This window comes from Salvelinus fontinalis, chromosome 13, assembly GCF_029448725.1.
Source record: "Salvelinus fontinalis isolate EN_2023a chromosome 13, ASM2944872v1, whole genome shotgun sequence".
Classification (NCBI taxonomy): Eukaryota; Metazoa; Chordata; class Actinopteri; order Salmoniformes; family Salmonidae; genus Salvelinus; species Salvelinus fontinalis.
The window spans coordinates 37,984,387-38,002,558 of record NC_074677.1 but is presented as its reverse complement, the minus strand read 5'-3'; the positions used below and the strand labels follow the sequence as shown (position 1 = coordinate 38,002,558).

General features: G+C 40.7%; 1 protein-coding gene across 1 annotated transcript in view; it reads left to right on the top strand.

Moving 5' to 3' along the window:
- Positions 1–5,191: 5,191 nt before the first annotated feature.
- Positions 5,192–18,172, top strand: part of LOC129868618 (ephrin-B1-like) — an 87,326-nt gene continuing 74,345 nt past the window's right edge. Inside the window, exon 1 of the mRNA XM_055942752.1 lies at positions 5,192–6,358. Within this exon, the coding sequence (XP_055798727.1) occupies positions 6,240–6,358 (119 nt within the window). The 5' untranslated portion in view covers positions 5,192–6,239. The remainder of the gene's footprint in view (positions 6,359–18,172) is intronic.

Here is an 18,172-nt window from a genome sequence, read left to right as displayed (position 1 = left end):
CCCTGTAATGACAAAGCGAAAACTGATTTTTAGAAATGTTTGCAAAATTATTAAAAATAAACAACAGAAAAAACATATTTACATAAATATTCAGACCCTTTGCTATGAGACTCGAAATTGAGCTTAGGTGCATCCGGTTCCATTGATCTTCCTTGAGATGTTTCTACAAAACCTGTGGTAAATTCAATTGATTGGACATGATTTGGAAAGGCACCCACCAGTCTATGTAAGGTCCCACAGTTGACAGTGCATGTCAGTGCAAAAACCAAGTCATGAAGTCGAAGGAATTGCAGACCCTTCCCCATATCTGTGCTTCGACACAATCCTGTTTCGGAGCTCTATGGGGAAGGGTCTGCAGCATTGAAGTTCCCCAAGAACACAGTGGCCTCCATCATTCTTAAATGGAAGAAGTTTGGAACCACCAAGACTAATCCTAGAGCTGGCAGCCCGGCCAAACTGAGCAATCAGGAAGATGACCAAGAACCCGATGGTCACTCTGATAGAGCTCCAGAGTTCCTCTGTGGAGATGGGAGAACCTTCAAGAAGGACAACCATCTCTGCAGCACTCTACCAATCAGGCCTTTATGGTAGAGTGGCCAGACGCAAGCCACTCCTGAGTAAAAAAGGCACATGACAGCCTGCTCGGAGTTTGCCAAAAGGCAAACAAGATTCTCTGGTCTGATGAAACCAAGATTGAACTCTTCGGCCTGAATGCCAAGCGTCACGTCTGGAGGAAACCTGGCACCATCCCTACGGTGAAGCATGGTGATGGCAGCATCATGCTGTGCGATGTTTTTCAGCAGCAGAGAGTGGGAGACTAGTCAGGATCGAGGGATAGATGAATGGAGCAAAGTACAGAGAGGTCCTTGATGAAAACCTGCTCCAGAGCGCTCAGGACCTCAGACTGGGGCAAAGGTTCACCTTCCAACAGGACAATGACCCAAAGCACACATCCAAGACAACGCAGGAGTGGCTTCGGTTCAAGTCTCTGAATGTCCTTGAGTGGCCCAGCCAGAGTCCGGACTTGAGCCTGATCGAACATCTCTAGAGAAACTTGAAAATAGCTGTGTAGCAATGCTCCCCATCGAACCTGACAGCGCTTGAGATGATCTGCAGAGATGAATGGGAGAAACTCCCCAAATACAGGTGTGCCCAGTTTTTAGCATCATACCCAAGAAGACTCGAAGCTGTAATTGCTGCCAAAGGTGATTCAACAAAGTACTGAGTAAAGGATCTGAATACTTAAGTAAATTTGATATTAAAAAAATAAATAATAATAATAATTCTGTACATTGACGAGGGGAAAAAACAATTTCATCCATTTTAGAATAAGGCTGTAACGTAACAAAATGTGGAAAAAGTAAATGGGTCTGAATACTTTCGGAATGCATTGTATATAGACAATGAACTTTAGATAGAGAACCCCTTTTAGAGCTAATTAACACACATAATTTCTAACAACAGTAGCACTTCTTTTTCATAGCCTAAATTGGTACAGCGATGCAGCAATGTAAGGGGAATGTAATAATGTAATTTCTGATGTCATACTGTAATTTTACAGTGCAGGTACAGTATGACATCAGCAGGTACAAGATGGCCAAACAAATGTTAATGTTCAGAAACTATGTTTTCTATTAGACCATTTAATATGGTATTGATCTGCAGTCGTTGCCAAATATTTTGAGAATGACACAAATATTAATTTTCACAAAGTTTGCTGCCTCAGTTTGTATGATATCAATTTGCATATACTCCAGAATGTTATGAAGAGTGATCAGATGAATTGCAATTAATGGCAAAGTCCCTCTTTGCCATGTAAATTAACTGAATCCCCATAAAATATTTCCAATGCATTCTAGCCCTGCCACAAAAGGACCAGCTGACATCATGTCAGTGTTTCTCTCACAGGTGTGAGTGTTAACGAGAACAAGGCTGGAGATCACTCTGTCATGCTGATTGAGTTTGAATAACAGACTGGAAGCTTTTCAAAAGGAGGGTGGTGCTTGGAATCATTGTTCTTCCTCTGCTGTCAACCATGGTTAACTGCAAGGAAACACGTGCCGTCATCATTGCTTTGAACAAAAAGGGCTTCACAGGCAAGGATATGGCTGCCAGTAAGATTGCACCTAAATCAACCATTTATCGGATCATCAAGAACTTCAAAGAGAGAGGTTAAATTGTTGTGAAGAAGGCTTCAGGGCGCCCAAGAAAGTCCAGCAAGCACCAGGACCATCTCCTAAAGTTGATTCAGCTGTTGGATCGGGGCACCACGAGTACAGAGCTTGCTCAGGAATGGCAGCAGGCAGGTGTGAGTGCATCTGCACGCACAGTGAGGCGAATACTTTTGGAGGATGGCCTGGTGTCAAGAAGGGCAGCAAAGAAGCCACTTCTCTCCAGGAAAAACATCAGGGACAGACTGATATTCTGCAAAAGGTACAGGGATTGGACTGCTGAGGACTGGGGTAAAGTCATTTTCTCTGATGAATCCCCTTTCCGATTGTTTGGGGCATCCGGGAAAAAGCTTGTCCGGAGAAGACAAGGTGAGCGCTACCATCAGTCCTGTGTCATGCCAACGGTAAAGCATCCTGAGACCATTCATGTGTGGGGTTGCATCTCAGCCAAGGGAGTGTGCTCACTCACAATTTTGCCTAAGAACACAGCCATGAATAAAAAAGGGTACCAACACATCCTCTGAGAGCAACTTCTCCCAACCATCTATCCTTTTCCGGCATGATGCAGCACCTTGCCATAAGGCAAAAGTGATAACTAAGTGGCTCAGGGAACAAACATCGATATTTTGGGTCCATGGCCAGGAAACTCCCCAAACCTTAATCCCATTGAGAACTTGTGGTCAATCCTCAAGAGGCGGGTGGACAAACAAAAACCCACAAATTGTGACAGACTCTAAGCATTGATTATGCAAGAATGGGCTGCCATCAGTCAGGATGTGGCCCAGAAGTTAATTGACAGCATGCCAGGGCGGATTGCAGAGGTCTTGAAAAAGAAGGGTCAACATTGCAAATATTGACTCTTTGCATCAACTTCATGTAATTGTCAATAAAAGCCTTTGACACTTATGAAATGCTTGTAATTATACTTCAGTATTCCATAGTAACATCTGACAAATATCTAAAGACACCGAAGCAGCAAACTTTGTGAAAATTAATATTTGTGTCATTCTCAAAACTTTTGGCCACGACTGTACTATGTCATACAGTTGTTGAGGTCATCTGTCTGTAAGTCCATAACCAGTAAAAACACAAGAGGAAATCCATAGCCAAGAATGATCTAAATGAAAATATCTCGCTACAGTGGCTGCCTTTCATTGGATATGTATTTAGAACGTCAGTTTAAACAGCCAGCTCTAACATAAAACTGTCCAAACACACCTCTTAGTACCAAAAAGTAGTCCATCTTTTATCAATAAACTAATTTTCCCTTGTGGCGCAGCGGTCTAAGGCACTGCATCTCAGCGCAAGAGGCATCACTGCAGTCCCTGGTTCGAATCCAGGCTGTATCACATCCGGACGTGATTGGGAGTCCCATAGGGCGTCGCACAATTGGCCCAGCATCGTCCGGGTTTGGCAAGGGGTAGGCCATCATTGTAAATAAGAATTTGTTCTTAACTGACTTGCCTAGTTAAATAAAGGTTAAATAAAAAATATATATAATTATGACAACTAGCTGCATCCATCTCCCTCTTACTGGATGGCAAACATGGCTTGAATTGATATGCATACAAACAACAATTTATAATATGTGTCTGGTTGATGGCAATTGCAATCTGAGAGTAACTCTGCATTTCATACTTGACACAGAACTATACAGCTGATTATATTCAGTGAAGCTGTGCATTTCTCAAGGGCAAAACAGTAGTGTCCACATCTGGGAATTAAACCTGGCCACATGCCAATCCTCTGCTACATCATACTGCTGGATTCCTGGAGCATTTCACTACATGCCTGAATGGTATTTTCAATAAGTGTCATATTCAAATGAAGACCTATTTGTCTTTTCCTTCCTTATTCCAAAGGCTGAAATAAATGAGGTTGGAGAAACTTCTACATAGTCTACTCTCATTCCATGATATCAGGTTATATCAAATAAGCAAACTGCAATGTAAAGTTGCTATAGGTGTCTATCCTAAGTAGGTCACCAATCAAACATCTAGTTTAGAGCAAGTTATTTTTAGAGACCTGCCATAGATGAAGTTACAGCAATATGAAAAGGTCACTTATTCCTGACTTTGTAGAGATGCATCTAATGCTAACCATGGCTTGAAACACAACAATGAAAACAGTTGTGCTCTAACTTTAAATTTTTAGAATTAGTTCGTTTTTTGGTGTATAAGCACAATCTTACTAGGTAGCTTTGGTTAAGGCTTGTGTTGAAATGTGATTTAAGAAGAAATTGTTTACATTGGAACCATATCGAGATAATTATTAATCAATAACAAATGTTAAGTACACATAACTGGTAAAAAGTTAGTTAATACGTTTTGAAAGAGCAAAGAGCATTACTATAACCAAGTAATGACTTTACAATAGGCTGCCATAACGTTGATATTAAACATCATTTCACTTCAAAGGCATCAAATATATTACAAGCAGGGAAACGTTTTAGGATATAACATAATAGGCCTTTAATAGAATAGAAACAGAATAGATACAGCAAGATCCACTCGTGATAATGCGTTCTGTTTTCCCACAACGTTTCCACCCATTCCAATAGAGGGCAACATTGTCAAATGAGTATTGCAAGCCATCTTAGACCTACAAGAGTCACGTAGAATAGCCTACCATCTGTAATGGGAGACTCGAGGAAACTTTAAAAATGTATGTTTTGGATTATATCAAAACATCTTATTAGTAGCCCATGTAGTGAGCAAGATCTGATAATACATTTACCGTGCACTGCTACGTTAAATCTTATGTAGGCATACTATATTACCTGTTGATTGTGGAGACAAGTCTAGGCCACCATATTCACCATGTCTAATCAATTCATAGTTATACAACATAGTCCGTGCATATGTTGAGAAAGATAATTATCTCTTAATTATAATGTATTCACTGTAAAGGCCCAGGCTGCACTATGCCTGAATCTCTTCAGTCAAGAGAATGTTCACCAACTGAATAACGAGAGGACTTCGCCAAGCTTCCTTGATTGGTTAGGAGGCCAGGGCTATCTAAGCGTTTCATTACGTACGCAGCAGTGTGTGCGAAAAAGGAGTATCGAATGCTAGTTTGGTGTGCACTGTACGCTGGAACCTTCACTGGTAAAATTCATTGCGAGTTCAAGTTAAATAGGCACAATATTGAACTTTATTTACAAACTGTTTTATTTTTTTTTGAGACTCTGAACTGGATTACTCACTCGTATCAATGACGTGATGTTTAAGATACTATTCATGCCCTTTGGAAAAAGCAGTTCAGCGCGGACTTCGAACATGAGTTGGTGTCCACAATATACAGGCAGACTGTAACATTTCAAGTGGATTCTAAGTTCAATGCATCGGAGCCTAATGTCCACCTGAAATAAGGATTTTGCGCATTTTATCACGACTGTTTTTGAGTCTGCTGCTACACTGATGGAGTAGGCTACTTTGGAGGTACGCAAAATATTTTCTGTCAGAGCGTTTTTTTTTAATAGTCGCTAAAAATTAAATGGATTTATCTATAGACAACGGCTTCACCATACAAAGAAGACACAGTTGCACCAACTGGACAAAACAGATGTTTACTGAAGAAGCAAGAACAAAAGGGTCACATTTATTGTAGTCTGCTTGTTAAATGTGCATCAACAACCGAAAAACGCACTCCAGCGCACGGGTTCGTGGGTGAAAACTCCACTTGTTACCGGATTCAACATTATTTTCTGACCAGTAACAAGAAACTTGTTCTATCAATGCGTTTAAACGTGCGCATATCCTACCTTACAAATATATTCGACACCGGTAAGGTGATGAGATAAAGAATCCAGAACATTGACTCACCTGCAAGATACTCTTGTTCTGCTTGCATAGCCTACACGAAACGGGAAAATAGGATTTCATATATTATATTCATTGCTGGTTAATATTTTTCTATCGTCAACGTGGTTTTACGCATAATCTAGGCTAGGCTACATGCGACACTAGTGAATGGGATCTAGAATTGTGCGAGATTTACACTGTATCCACATTTTCGAATGATTTCATCGTGCCGTTGACTAATTTGCCTGACTGAATAAGCGTGGAAATGGCAGGCTCCGGTTCCAATTGGAAGTACTACCTTTGGATTTTGACAGTCTTGTGCAGGTCGCTGTTGCCCTTTGCCAAATCGTTGGAATCGGTGATTTGGAACTCGCAAAACCCCAAGTAAGTGTTAAATTTGCTAATCTAGTCTATAGAAGACTTAAACTGTATTACCATGCATTGAATAAAACACCGAATACTTATGTTATTCTATTAGCATGCGTAAAGCTTGCTAATGGGAATAAATATGCATTGACGCCTGGACATGTTTTTGACTACTGTTTACGCTGAATGACATTCAGGACTCTGTGATGTGCTAGCTCTGAAGACTCACACCGTGTTGAATGAAACAGCATGCTGTAAAACAATATAAAAGAAGGCATCATAGGATAAAGCCAGACATTGTTTGATAGCATGTATCAGATAGGCCATAGTTTAAACTATACAACAATAAACATTCAGTTCTGCCTAATGAGTCATTAATAGATTTCTACATGTTGTGGTAAATGTCTTTAATTTAAAGTGTATAGGTTATTTTTGATAGGATTCATTAACTCGTGTTTGCCATTAATCAACTTCCAACCAACATTTATGAGGTGCCAATTTCACCTAGAATCAACCAGGCCCCATCATTTACGGGTAGCCTGCATCTCTACTGCAGAGTGGTCTCTACAATTAAGGGAGAGGCAGCAACTGCTGTTTGTGTGTGTGTTCTCATATGTGTTTTTAGGTGCTCTCCTCTGGCTGGAATGACACATTTATAAGTGTGTTTTCCAAGTTTAATCAATCTCTTTCTGGCTTTGATGGTAGACACATTGCCTAAGATAACATCCCAACTTAAGTCCCCAGAGAGTAACAGGGACTTTGCTTTTAGAATATGTAGGCCTTTTAATGTTATTTTGTTATTTGATCTAGATTAATATATATCAAATGTATATATATTTGTATTTCAATCCAAGTTAGTCCTGGAATTATTTATATTACCTAGTCTTCAATAGATTCTATTAAGTTTTTCCGCTGTTGCGGTCTCTGTCTGTCTACAGTGTAGAAAATAACACACATATATATAAATAAATAACCCTTTGGCAAAATCCCTTCAATTAAACATTTCGTTAATATAAGGGAGGGGGGGGGGGGGTTGTGGTACCACAATGTAGCAGAGTTATGTATCATGCATATAAATATATATGGGCTGATAAGGTGAATCACACATTTCATAATCAACTCTTCAAAATGTGAAATGTTGAGAACACATCTCTATTATTTTTGAAAGCAGTTACCAAGGGACTCAATATTCAGGATCTAAACACCAGCTGTGGATGTAGACAAGTGAAGTGGCCTAGTCCTGGCCTTGTTCACTCATCAGTACACAGTTTAAAAGAAGTCACGACACTGAACAACGTAAAAGACAAGACTTCAATTGCCGTTTACCATTTGTTAAAATAAAGGCTATGTTGTTTTAAAACAGTTGGTGGCTGTTTTCTCAAGTAAGTTAATGTTTGTTTACTTATCCCACCAAGGGGTGATGCTTTGCTCTTCCTACCTCTACAATGCTGGTAGTTAGGTCATCCAGAGTGCAGACAGGCACTTAAAAGCTGATTCCAGATCTATCTGGACATGAGGACATGCTCATGTTCATAAAGGCATTAAAAAAAACATCATTGATTTGTTATGAATTGAATTCACACAACCAAATGCAGGACTCCACCTCCAGAGAAGCTTACCTCAAAACAAAAAATATAGATTTTCTTTCCAATGTATGGACTAAAATAATGCATTTTATATAGAGGCACAACGTTTATTTTGCTGAATTGGTGCAGACTAAGTTTGCTCCAACTGCAGCTGTAGTCTTTGAATTGGAATGCAGCAGCCATTTTGTATCAAGATATTGTATGTCAAAGTTGTCAGTAGTTGGGATTAGTTCCAGTGTGGATATAAACTCAAACTTCAGTTCTCAGATGATGAGCAGAGCCCACACATGTTTGTTGAAGAAGACATTGTCTCAAGTGTTTTATGTTGCCTAATAACAAAAAAGGCCAAAGCAAGTCTTTTCAGGGAAGCTGAAAAAATACATGTTTGAGTTCTTGTTGGCTGTAACGATGGTATGACTCGAGGTGATGGCCCTGCAAGACGCTTATACATGTCTAACTCGGAAACAGACATATGGAATAACACTACCCCCATGCTAGCATTGGTAAATCACTCTGTAAAGCATTTTACAGGACTTTCCACAGTAATTTCAGGCAAATTGGCTCGCCCCCCCAAAAAAAAAAATAATAAGCACATTCACGCAAATGCCCCTGGTATAAAATATTGGCTGATAGTATGTTTCAAAAGCACTGGTTATTACATAAATTATTATATTGTATGATTTTGTGATTTCCACAATTTCAAAAAAAATAAACACATTCGCCTGGTTTATAATATTGGCTGTTAGTATGTTTCGAAAGCACTGGTTAATACATTAATTATTATATTTTATGATTTACACATTTTTCTCAATGGGATACTTCACTTCTCTGTCAATGTTCACTCAAATGGTCTTTTACTTTGTCACTCAGTATTTCTGTTTCTTGTTCAGATTAACAGACTAACAGAAATGTTTTTGGGTTGCCACCATTCCCTTCTCCGGCTCTTTATTATTTTGACTCATTAAAGTTATGCAGACGGTCTACCACATTGAGTCTTATACACTTCAGCCACACTGTCTGCTGAATTCTCACCAGTACCAGACCTCTGGCTTGGCTAGCCCACACCGTTACAGCTATACACTTACGAAGAACGTTCCTTTCATTTAATCACATGAATCATGAAGTCACACTGAAACATGTAGATAGGCCTACTGACATGCAGAGATGGTGATTGGGCACATGAGGAAAAGCTTGTGGTAGACCAAGGAAATTGACAGAATGCTTAAAAGTGTGAACTCTAGACAGAATGCAAAGATTAATGCACTTAAAAGCTGTTCTTTGGTCACAAGCCAACATTTTAAGATACTGTTAACATTTTGGACAAGTTGTTTCTTGCAGACTTCTAATTTAAACATTCAAATTAGGGCTGTCAAAGTTAACGTGTGACATGTATACCGCCATAATTTCTTTGCCGCTGTTAATCGCATCTCCATTTCTTCAACGCACAGAACCATATTAAGTGCACATTTCCACACTGACCCTTAAGTGCAGAACACAACATGAAACACAGCTAGTCAATGCTTGCTTGCTCCTTTACATAGCTTAAGACCGTGTGCCTCTAACCAAAATCATGTGAAAGTTATGCCCAATATTACCAGAGTTATGCTTTTTCTTTCTGCCGTTGATTCGTGCACATGTCACGGGCCGTTTTAAACTACGTGTGAGCCTCTATTTTCTGGTTTGATAACAAACATTGTTTAGCTAGCTAGCAACTTGACCACTGACTGGGCTATACACAGTTGGATGGTATAGCCCATCCAAATAGATGCTTCAACACACACACACACGGTATAGATGCTTCAACACACACACACAGCGAGCGCGTGCGTGCGTGTGTGAGAGAGAGGTGTTTGAGGGAGGGAGAGTGTGTAGGCCTATGTGTGTAAAGTTATCTGAAGAGTACAGATGGTTATGGTGGTTTCTTAACATTGTTGGACATGTTTAAAAGCTCTTTGTTATTTGTATCCATATAGCCAGTCATTATTTCCTATAGTCACACTCATTTAGAATGCCTGAAGATTTAATAGTACTTAAAGCTGTGTGTGTGTGTGTGTGTGTGTGTGTGTGTGTGTGTGTGTGTGTGTGTGTGTGCGTGTGCGTGCGTGCGTGCGTGCAAGTGTTAAACTTCAAGAACATTGATAAGAGAGAGTAGTTCTACTTAAACATTGGGAGCATTAATAGCTGTATGCTTGTGACTTTTGTGTTGTTTATGGTGAAAATGCTATTAAAACATTATGGTGTTTCCGTCCTTTACAATCAAAGTATATTATTCCTGTAACTCAATGCACTACTTTTTAAGTGGAAAAATCTTTATTTTGGGCCAAATTGTAGAAAATTTCAAAATTGTGATATAGTCGATTTTATTATTTTAATAGTTTCACAGCCCTAGTTCAAATCCATCATAGGTAAAGGTATCACACATTGTATTTCAGGTGTATATTTATAGATATAACTATTACAACCAATAGATTGTTATTTTATTTTATTTTGCTGTGATATTGCTGTAGGAGTGCTGTTTCTTCTGCAAGAAGGATAGATAACCGTATATATTATTTTAGCTTTTTCTCTCTTCTGAGACAGCAGCTAAATGGAGTGTTTGCAAGGGGGAAATAGCTGTAATTGGATTTATTGATATTGAACAAACCTGCTTCTCTCTAATTTCTCAGGATGGAATAAAATGAGGTAATTGAAAATCTCAGAAGTGAGCTCACTATTAACTTAATATAGATTTACCTGCATTTACTACAGATCTACCATGATTTTTTTCAAAGCACAATCAAATATATTATGACAAACTTGTATTTATTTTGTTATGCATGTTATAGCCTTAGAAAATATACTTGATGTCATATTTGTCATTTTATAATATAGTGTGGTATAGCAATTCCCATGTTGGGCTGGGACTGGTATCTCACAAAAACATTGAGAAAGAATATAGTCATTTGTCACTATCTGTTTTTGAGACCCATCACTGCTAAATCTCATACATTCACCCTGCCATCTCTCTCCCTTGTGTGAACAATATGTAATTCTGGCCTTGTAATGTAATTCTGACCTAGTAATTCCCGAGATTATGAGTTCGGTGTCAGACAGACCCAAGCAGGTGGTGGCCAGTTAGGCCTACTGTATGTCGTCAAGAGACTATATTTGTTGTGTTTAACCATTGGCACATGTGAAATACAGGCAATGGTAAGCTTTTAGACAACTTGCAATTACATGCAAACAGTAATAGTTTTATAATATCTTCATGAGGGCATTTTCTGAAAGTTCTTCTCACAGAGGTTATGATAGGACAACACGAAGCTGGCTGTTAAGAAAAAAATACGTTTGAAAGCAGTTTCATTCCATTTGATGGTGCACTTCATACCATAATTATACTTTTGCCAATGATTCAGAAATGATCTTTGCCTGTTAAAGCCAGGGAGTATTATTTTTGTTTGCGCAATCTTGAAATAAGACCCTCCAGCTTTAGGTAATTCAACAAATCCCTGATTTAAATCCTCAAGGAAAAACAAGTGGAGACAAAAAAAAAAGAGAAGGGAGGCACCAGTCAGTTAATGTTTTAACCATTCAGCTAATGTGTTATTGAAGTTATCTTTAAGAGGGGTGAAACCTCGGAATTCTCACTCTGTGAAGACCGACACGAGGGACTGTCTGCAGTGACTGGTCTACGGTTATGTCAACAGTTTGACATCACATTGTAAAACGGGAGAGAAAATTGATATTGATTTGTGTTTTATTTGTTCCCCCAAAGTCACATGGCCTTCCATACAGACAATTACAGATCTAGCTTGGTCGGAAGATTCAGCAGTGTATGATAAATTGAGCAAATATCGAGTGGCCTGTGTGTTTAATGCATTAGAGCCAAGTGAAGTAGCTCGAGCTTTGCCTGACTGTGCCATCATGATCAATGCTCCTGTGATTAAAAGTGACAGTCTAGAGATTAACTCTGTCACTGTTTAAATAGGCTGTGCCAACCCTGCAGCCTTTAATAAACCCACCCATGCCCCTGCTCCCTTGGTTTCAGCCGTAGTTTACACAAGAAAGAGATTCCTTTGAGAAGTGTCACAGGAGTGGTTTTGTTCTCCTCCTGGCCTCATCCCTTCACGCTGGTTCTGATAACGTTTCACAGAAACCCAGGCCCCATCACAAAGAGGAGAGACTTAGAGCCACCTCAGGGCGGCTTAGTTCAAGAATGAAAGGAAAGTAAAAGCAGTCAGTCATTAGCAGTGTTGGGGTTAACGCGTTACAAAGTAACCCGTTACAGAAATAATATAAGTTTTTGTGGTAACAAGTAGTACTGTTCCAATTTGAGTAATAATATTACAGTTACTGATCACAGATAGTTCATTGTTACTTCGTTACTTTCGTTATCATTCCCTTCCTATTACAGTCATTGATCCAAATAAATATTTTTGAAGATTATTATTCCCGCTCTGTTGGCGCAATATTTAAACCCCCCCCCCCCCCGATTCTAATTGTTTTCAACCTGAGTTTGATGTCCTCTCACCAAGTTCCTGTTTACACTCACATGTTACTACTAACTGCTTTAGTGAGGGAGATTAAACATGGCAGAAGCGTTGAGTTTCTCAGCGTGGAAGTCCTACCATTACTTTGATTTGGTAGGAGGATAAAATGACAAGAATATAACTGTAAAATATAAACTGTGCTCTCCACTGCTAGAAACAGAACTTCCAAATCTCTTGAAGCACCTGCAAAAGCAAGACGAAACTTGTAGTGAAAGATCCCTGAGGCCTGACCACTGCTGCTGAAGATGTCTTTAGGCCTACCTCATCCAAACAACCAAGGTTTGATTTCAATAGTTCTGGAGGACAGGCTGTAACCCGGGGGGAGCTGAACAAGCTTGTAACTGGGTATGTTGTAGAGGAAATTCTGCCCTTATCCACGGTAGAATAGTCCTACGTAATGTAGAGATGTAGGATCTTAATTTGATCATTTTTTGATGCTGAGAATTGTACTGCACACAGGAAATGCAACATTTGAGTGTTTTTGAGTTTTAAAAAGGCTTATAAAGTTTGTACTTTCCACTTTGAAATTTCAGACTTGATTTGCCCTAACAACAAAATCTATCAACCCCGACAAAAACGTCCATAAATTATAATCCACATAATAATTCTAATTTCTTGTTGCTGCAGAATTATATTACTGCTGTAGCAAACTGGCACAAATTAATATCCTACCTCTGTAATGTTGTTTACATTGAGCAACCTTTTGGGGTGTAAGGCAAAAGTAATATAAAGAGTATTGCAACTAATCACTTTTCCCATTAAGTGATAAGTAAAGTAATTTGTTACTGTTAAAAGAAGTAATGAGTAATAGATAATATGACCTTGTTGGAGTAACAACCCCCAACTCTCTTACAGGCCTGGGCAATTTCAGTAGTCCTCGGGGGCCTGATTGGTGTCACACTTTTCCCCTATCCCTAGCAAACACACCTGCTTTTATACTAATTGCATTTTTAACTGAAGATCATGATTAGTTGATTATTGGAGTCAGGTGTGTTAGCTGGGGCTGGAGCAAAAGTGTGACACCAATCAGGCCCCCGAGGACTGGAGTTGCCCTGCAACATCTGCTACTTACTAGCCAGCTAGCTAGGTTGCAATGGAGCCTGCTTCGCCTGGAATAGCTAACGGACGTCTCCAGCACTGTAGCAGCTGTGTTTATTACGCTCTTTTCCGGGGCAATATTGACAATCCGGAGTTTCAATGCAGCAATTGTTTGCTTGCGGAGGATTACAGGAATGAGGTAGCTATCCTTAGCAAGCAAATTTCAATTCTGTGTGAACTTATGGGGGAAAACGCAAATTGGAACTTTTTCTCTCTCAACTCCTGTGCCTGGACGCCACTCGGGCTTAATGGATGTATCCCCACCTTGTCATCTGTCCCTATCTGAATGGCCTATGCTACCTGGAACTTGCCTGCCAAGGAAGTCGTCTCCATCTGCTTCTCCTCTTCCATCTTGCAGTGGAGTAGACGGAGAACAGCAAGAGGATTGTTCCAATCAGCGCTGGTCTCATGTCACAAGTCGTGGAAAACGAAGGCAGCGGCATGCTGCTAAGCGGACTGGAATGCCTGCGAGAGGTCCGGAGCAGATTGACATGAGGAATAGCTTCGCCGCCCTGGTGTTTGATCTAACTGCGCCTTCATCGCTGGGACTACCTATGTCTGCGACGGCTGCGCTGACTCCAACTAGGCTGAATCCAGCAGCAAGTTCAGCTCCTTTCCTTCTCTCTGGATCTATCAGGGCACTGCCTGCTGAGGGAGGGCTGGACCTATCGCCCGGGAGCTGCGGGCGTATGCTATCCTGCTTCTTGTGGGCCTATGAAAGGTTCCACGAATTGTGTGAGGCGTAGGAATGAGCAGAGTTCTTCATCCCCTTCTGTGTCCGTTGTATTGGGCAGTTCAATGGTGAGAAATGTCTCAGTTCTTGGAGCAAAACTTTGTGCTATCCAGGAGCACGAGTACAGGACATCAGTAAGCTGCTCCCAAACAATTTAAACATGCATCAGGAAATTGACTCTGATTCAAATACATTAAGGGCAGCTCAGAACAGCTGAAGATGGATTTTAAAGAACTGATTGGATCTCTGCTTGACACCAACAAACTCCCCATAATATATGTCCCTGTGCCCTCCCTAAATCTTTGCATTGAATGTTTCAGCAGACTTTTAGCCCTCCATAACTGGCAGTTATGTGACTACTGCAGCTCTGTGGGTGTAACATTTATTGACAATTTTGATACCTTCTGCAAACAAAACTATTTTTATAAAGAGGATGGGATCCACCCAAATCATTTGGGTTCCTGGATCCTTTCTCAGCATTATAAGGCACTGAGTTGTCATAATGCTTCAGCAAATGTACATTATCCCAGGGGTGTTGTAAGTAACCAAATGTATGTCCCTCTAACTGCCCTGAATGCCTCTGCTGATCCTACAGCTAATGTATGCAGTAATCATGTGCCTATGAACCACCGAGGCGGTGTCCCTAGTAGGAAGTCCACTGTGTGCAGCTCAATCTGTACAAACATAAATAACATGATCCTGTCTGCTTCTGCCACACTTTCCAGTAAAGCAATAAAAACAATCAAGCATCCCAAAAAAGTGGTAAAAATAGCCCAGGTTAGCATATGAGGCTTAAGAAACAAGGTTCATGAAATCAATAATTTGCTAGTAACAGATGACATTAATATTCTGACAATATCTGAAACTCAGATAATACCTTTGATACAGTGGTAGCAATACATCGTTATAAGATCTACATAAAATACAGAAATGCCAAAGGTGGAGGTGTGGCTGTTTATATTCAGAACCACAATTCAGTTAAGCTTAGAGAGGATCTCATGTTAAATACAGTTGAAGTAATATGGCTACAGGTTAATCTGCCTCACCTCAAGCCCACTCTTGTAGGAAGCTGCTATAGACCACCAAGTGCTAAAAGTCAGTATCTGGATAACATGTGAAATGCTTGATAATATATATGATATCAACAGAAGTATATTTTCTGGGTGATTGAAATATTGACTGGCTTTCATCGAGCTGCCCACTCAAGGAAAAGCTTAAAACTGTAACTTGTGACTGCAACCTGGTTCAGGTTATCAATCAACCTACCAGGGTAGTTTACAAACAGCACAGGAATGAAATCATAAATATATATTGATCACATCTTTACTAATGCTGCACAAATTTACTTTAAGCCTTTGACACGTCCCAACATAGTGATCCCTGCGGGAAATGCTCAAACCGGTGTGATTATAACGCTTATTTAGAACGTCCAGTTTTGATTGACGCAACAGTCAGCGTTTGAGTTGGACACTTTTTTCACAGAAACATTTTGTACAAACACAGTCCTAATAAAGTTCTGTCCTGAATGTGTCCAGTTTATTTTTAGATGCAATGGTCAGACATTCACAGAAGTAGTGACAGCATAACACAATCATCCAAACTGGAAAATGTAGGCTACATTAGTCCTAGCACTAACTGAGGAAAGATTGATGTAATACAAGTGGTCATATTTAGCTTGGCTGACAAACTCTTGGCTGACAGAAGCCACAATATGAATTAGCTTATAGCAATTACTATTTAGAATTCATTACATCATGGGTGAGCTCCCCATTAATCTAAATAATTGATTTAAACAATTTATAGTATCCGAAAGTAATCTGACGATGGGTAGTTTGTGTGCGCCACCATGTTTTGTTTTTTCGTGTCAACCAAAGATAAGAAGAGGAGACGAGTTTGGTCTGGTTGCAGTATGTATGTTGAAGGGAGTGTGTCATCTACGATCATTCACTTCCCTTCATTCACTTCCGTAAGTTTACTCGAAAGATGAGTGAACCATTCCTTCACCTCATTATAACATCTTTGGTCTGACAGACTTTACGTGACACCCAGAATGCATTGTATAATGTCAACAAGCATATGGTACCACACGTAGCTGGCAAATAGCTTAGCATTAGCTCATCATAATCAGGACAACCTTCAAAAAAGTATTTTACACACATCATTAAGTGTCTATTAAAATCTATGCAATAATCGGAATGCATTATTTGTCACCAGTACTTGAAAACATGTGAATAAAACTGTAAATACATCATGCTCCATACCTACTGTATGCTACAGTAGAAATCACAACACGATATACATAAAAGAAGGCACTGACTTGGATAGGAACGCACAGATGTCCAAAGATATTATTTGTAAGAAAAACAACAATGTAGGCAATTGGAGCGACAGACAGAAAATGTGCCAGTTCGTGCAAATGTATACTTAATCTGTCGGAAACACTGGGGAAGTGCTTGGGTTCTCCTCGAAGAGAGAAGTTTGTCCAGCTCAGTAAAGCATCACACCTAAATTGTCTGCAATTGTAACGGTCCTGACCTGATTTATGTTGTTTTTGTATGTGTTTAGGTCAGGGCATGTGTTTTGGGTGGGCAGTCTATGTTATCTGTTTCTATGTTGGTTTTGTTCGCCTGGTATGGCTCTTAATTAGAGGCAGGTGTTTTGCGTTCTCCTCTAATTAAGAGTCATATTTAGGTAGGGTGTTCTCACTGTTTGTTTGTGGGTGATTGTCTCCTGTGTCTGTGTCGATGTTACACCATACGGGAATGTTTCGGTTTGTTCGTGCGTTTATGTAGTCTGTTCCTGTGTCAGCGTGCTTCGTGTATTTGTAAGTTCGTTTGTTCAGGTCTGTCTACATCGTTTTGTTATTTTGTTAGTTATATCAAGTATAGTTCGTTTTCGTCTTTGTCTGTTTTGTTTATTTAATAAATCATCATGTATTCACAACCCGCTGCGCCTTGGCTCGATCACTACTCCACCTCTTCTTATGAAGAGAGAGAGGAACGCCGTTACAGAATCACCCACCATTCCAGAGCCAAGCAGCGGAGTAATTGGAGTAAGGGACAGGAAAACAAGGACTCCTGGACTTGGGAGCAGATATTGAATGGAGAAGGTCCCTGGGCTAAGGCAGGAGAGAATCGCCGCTCTCAGGAAGAGAGGGAGGCAGCTAAAGCCCAGGAGCGGTGGTTTGAGGAGGCAGCAAGGAGACGTGGCTGGAAGCCCGAAAAGCCATGGGAACAGCTGGAGGCACTGAGGAGAGCAGAGGCTACCGGAGAGAGGAACCGGAGCTATGAGGGAACGCGTCTGGCACGGAAGCCCAAAAAGCCCGTAAGTAATTCCCAAAAATTTCTTGGGGGGGGGCTAGGAGGTAGTGGGCCTAGGGCAGGTAGGAGACCTGCGCCCACTTCCCAGGCTTACCGTGGAGAGCGGGAGTACGGGCAGGCGCCGTGTTACGCAGTAGAGCGCACGGTGTCTCCTGTACGAGTGCATAGCCCAGTGCGGGTTATTCCACCTCCCCGCACTGGTAGGACTAGATTGGGTATTGAGCCAGGTGTCATGAGGCCGGCTCAACGCGTCTGGTCTCCAGTGCGTCTCCTCGGGCCGGCATACATGGCACCTGCCTTACGCATGGTTTCCCCGGTTCGCCTACATAGCCCGGTGCGGGTTATTCCACCTCCCCGCACAGGTCGGGCAACCGGGAGTATTCAACCAGGTAAGATTGGGCAGGCTCAATGCTCAAGAGTGCCAGTACGCCTCCACGGTCCGGTATTTCCGGCACCACCTCCCCGCCCCAGCCTAGTACCTACAGTGCCTACACTACGCACTAGGCTATCAGTGCGTCTCCTGAGCCCAGTTCCTCCTCCACGCACTCTCTCTGTAGTGCGTGTAT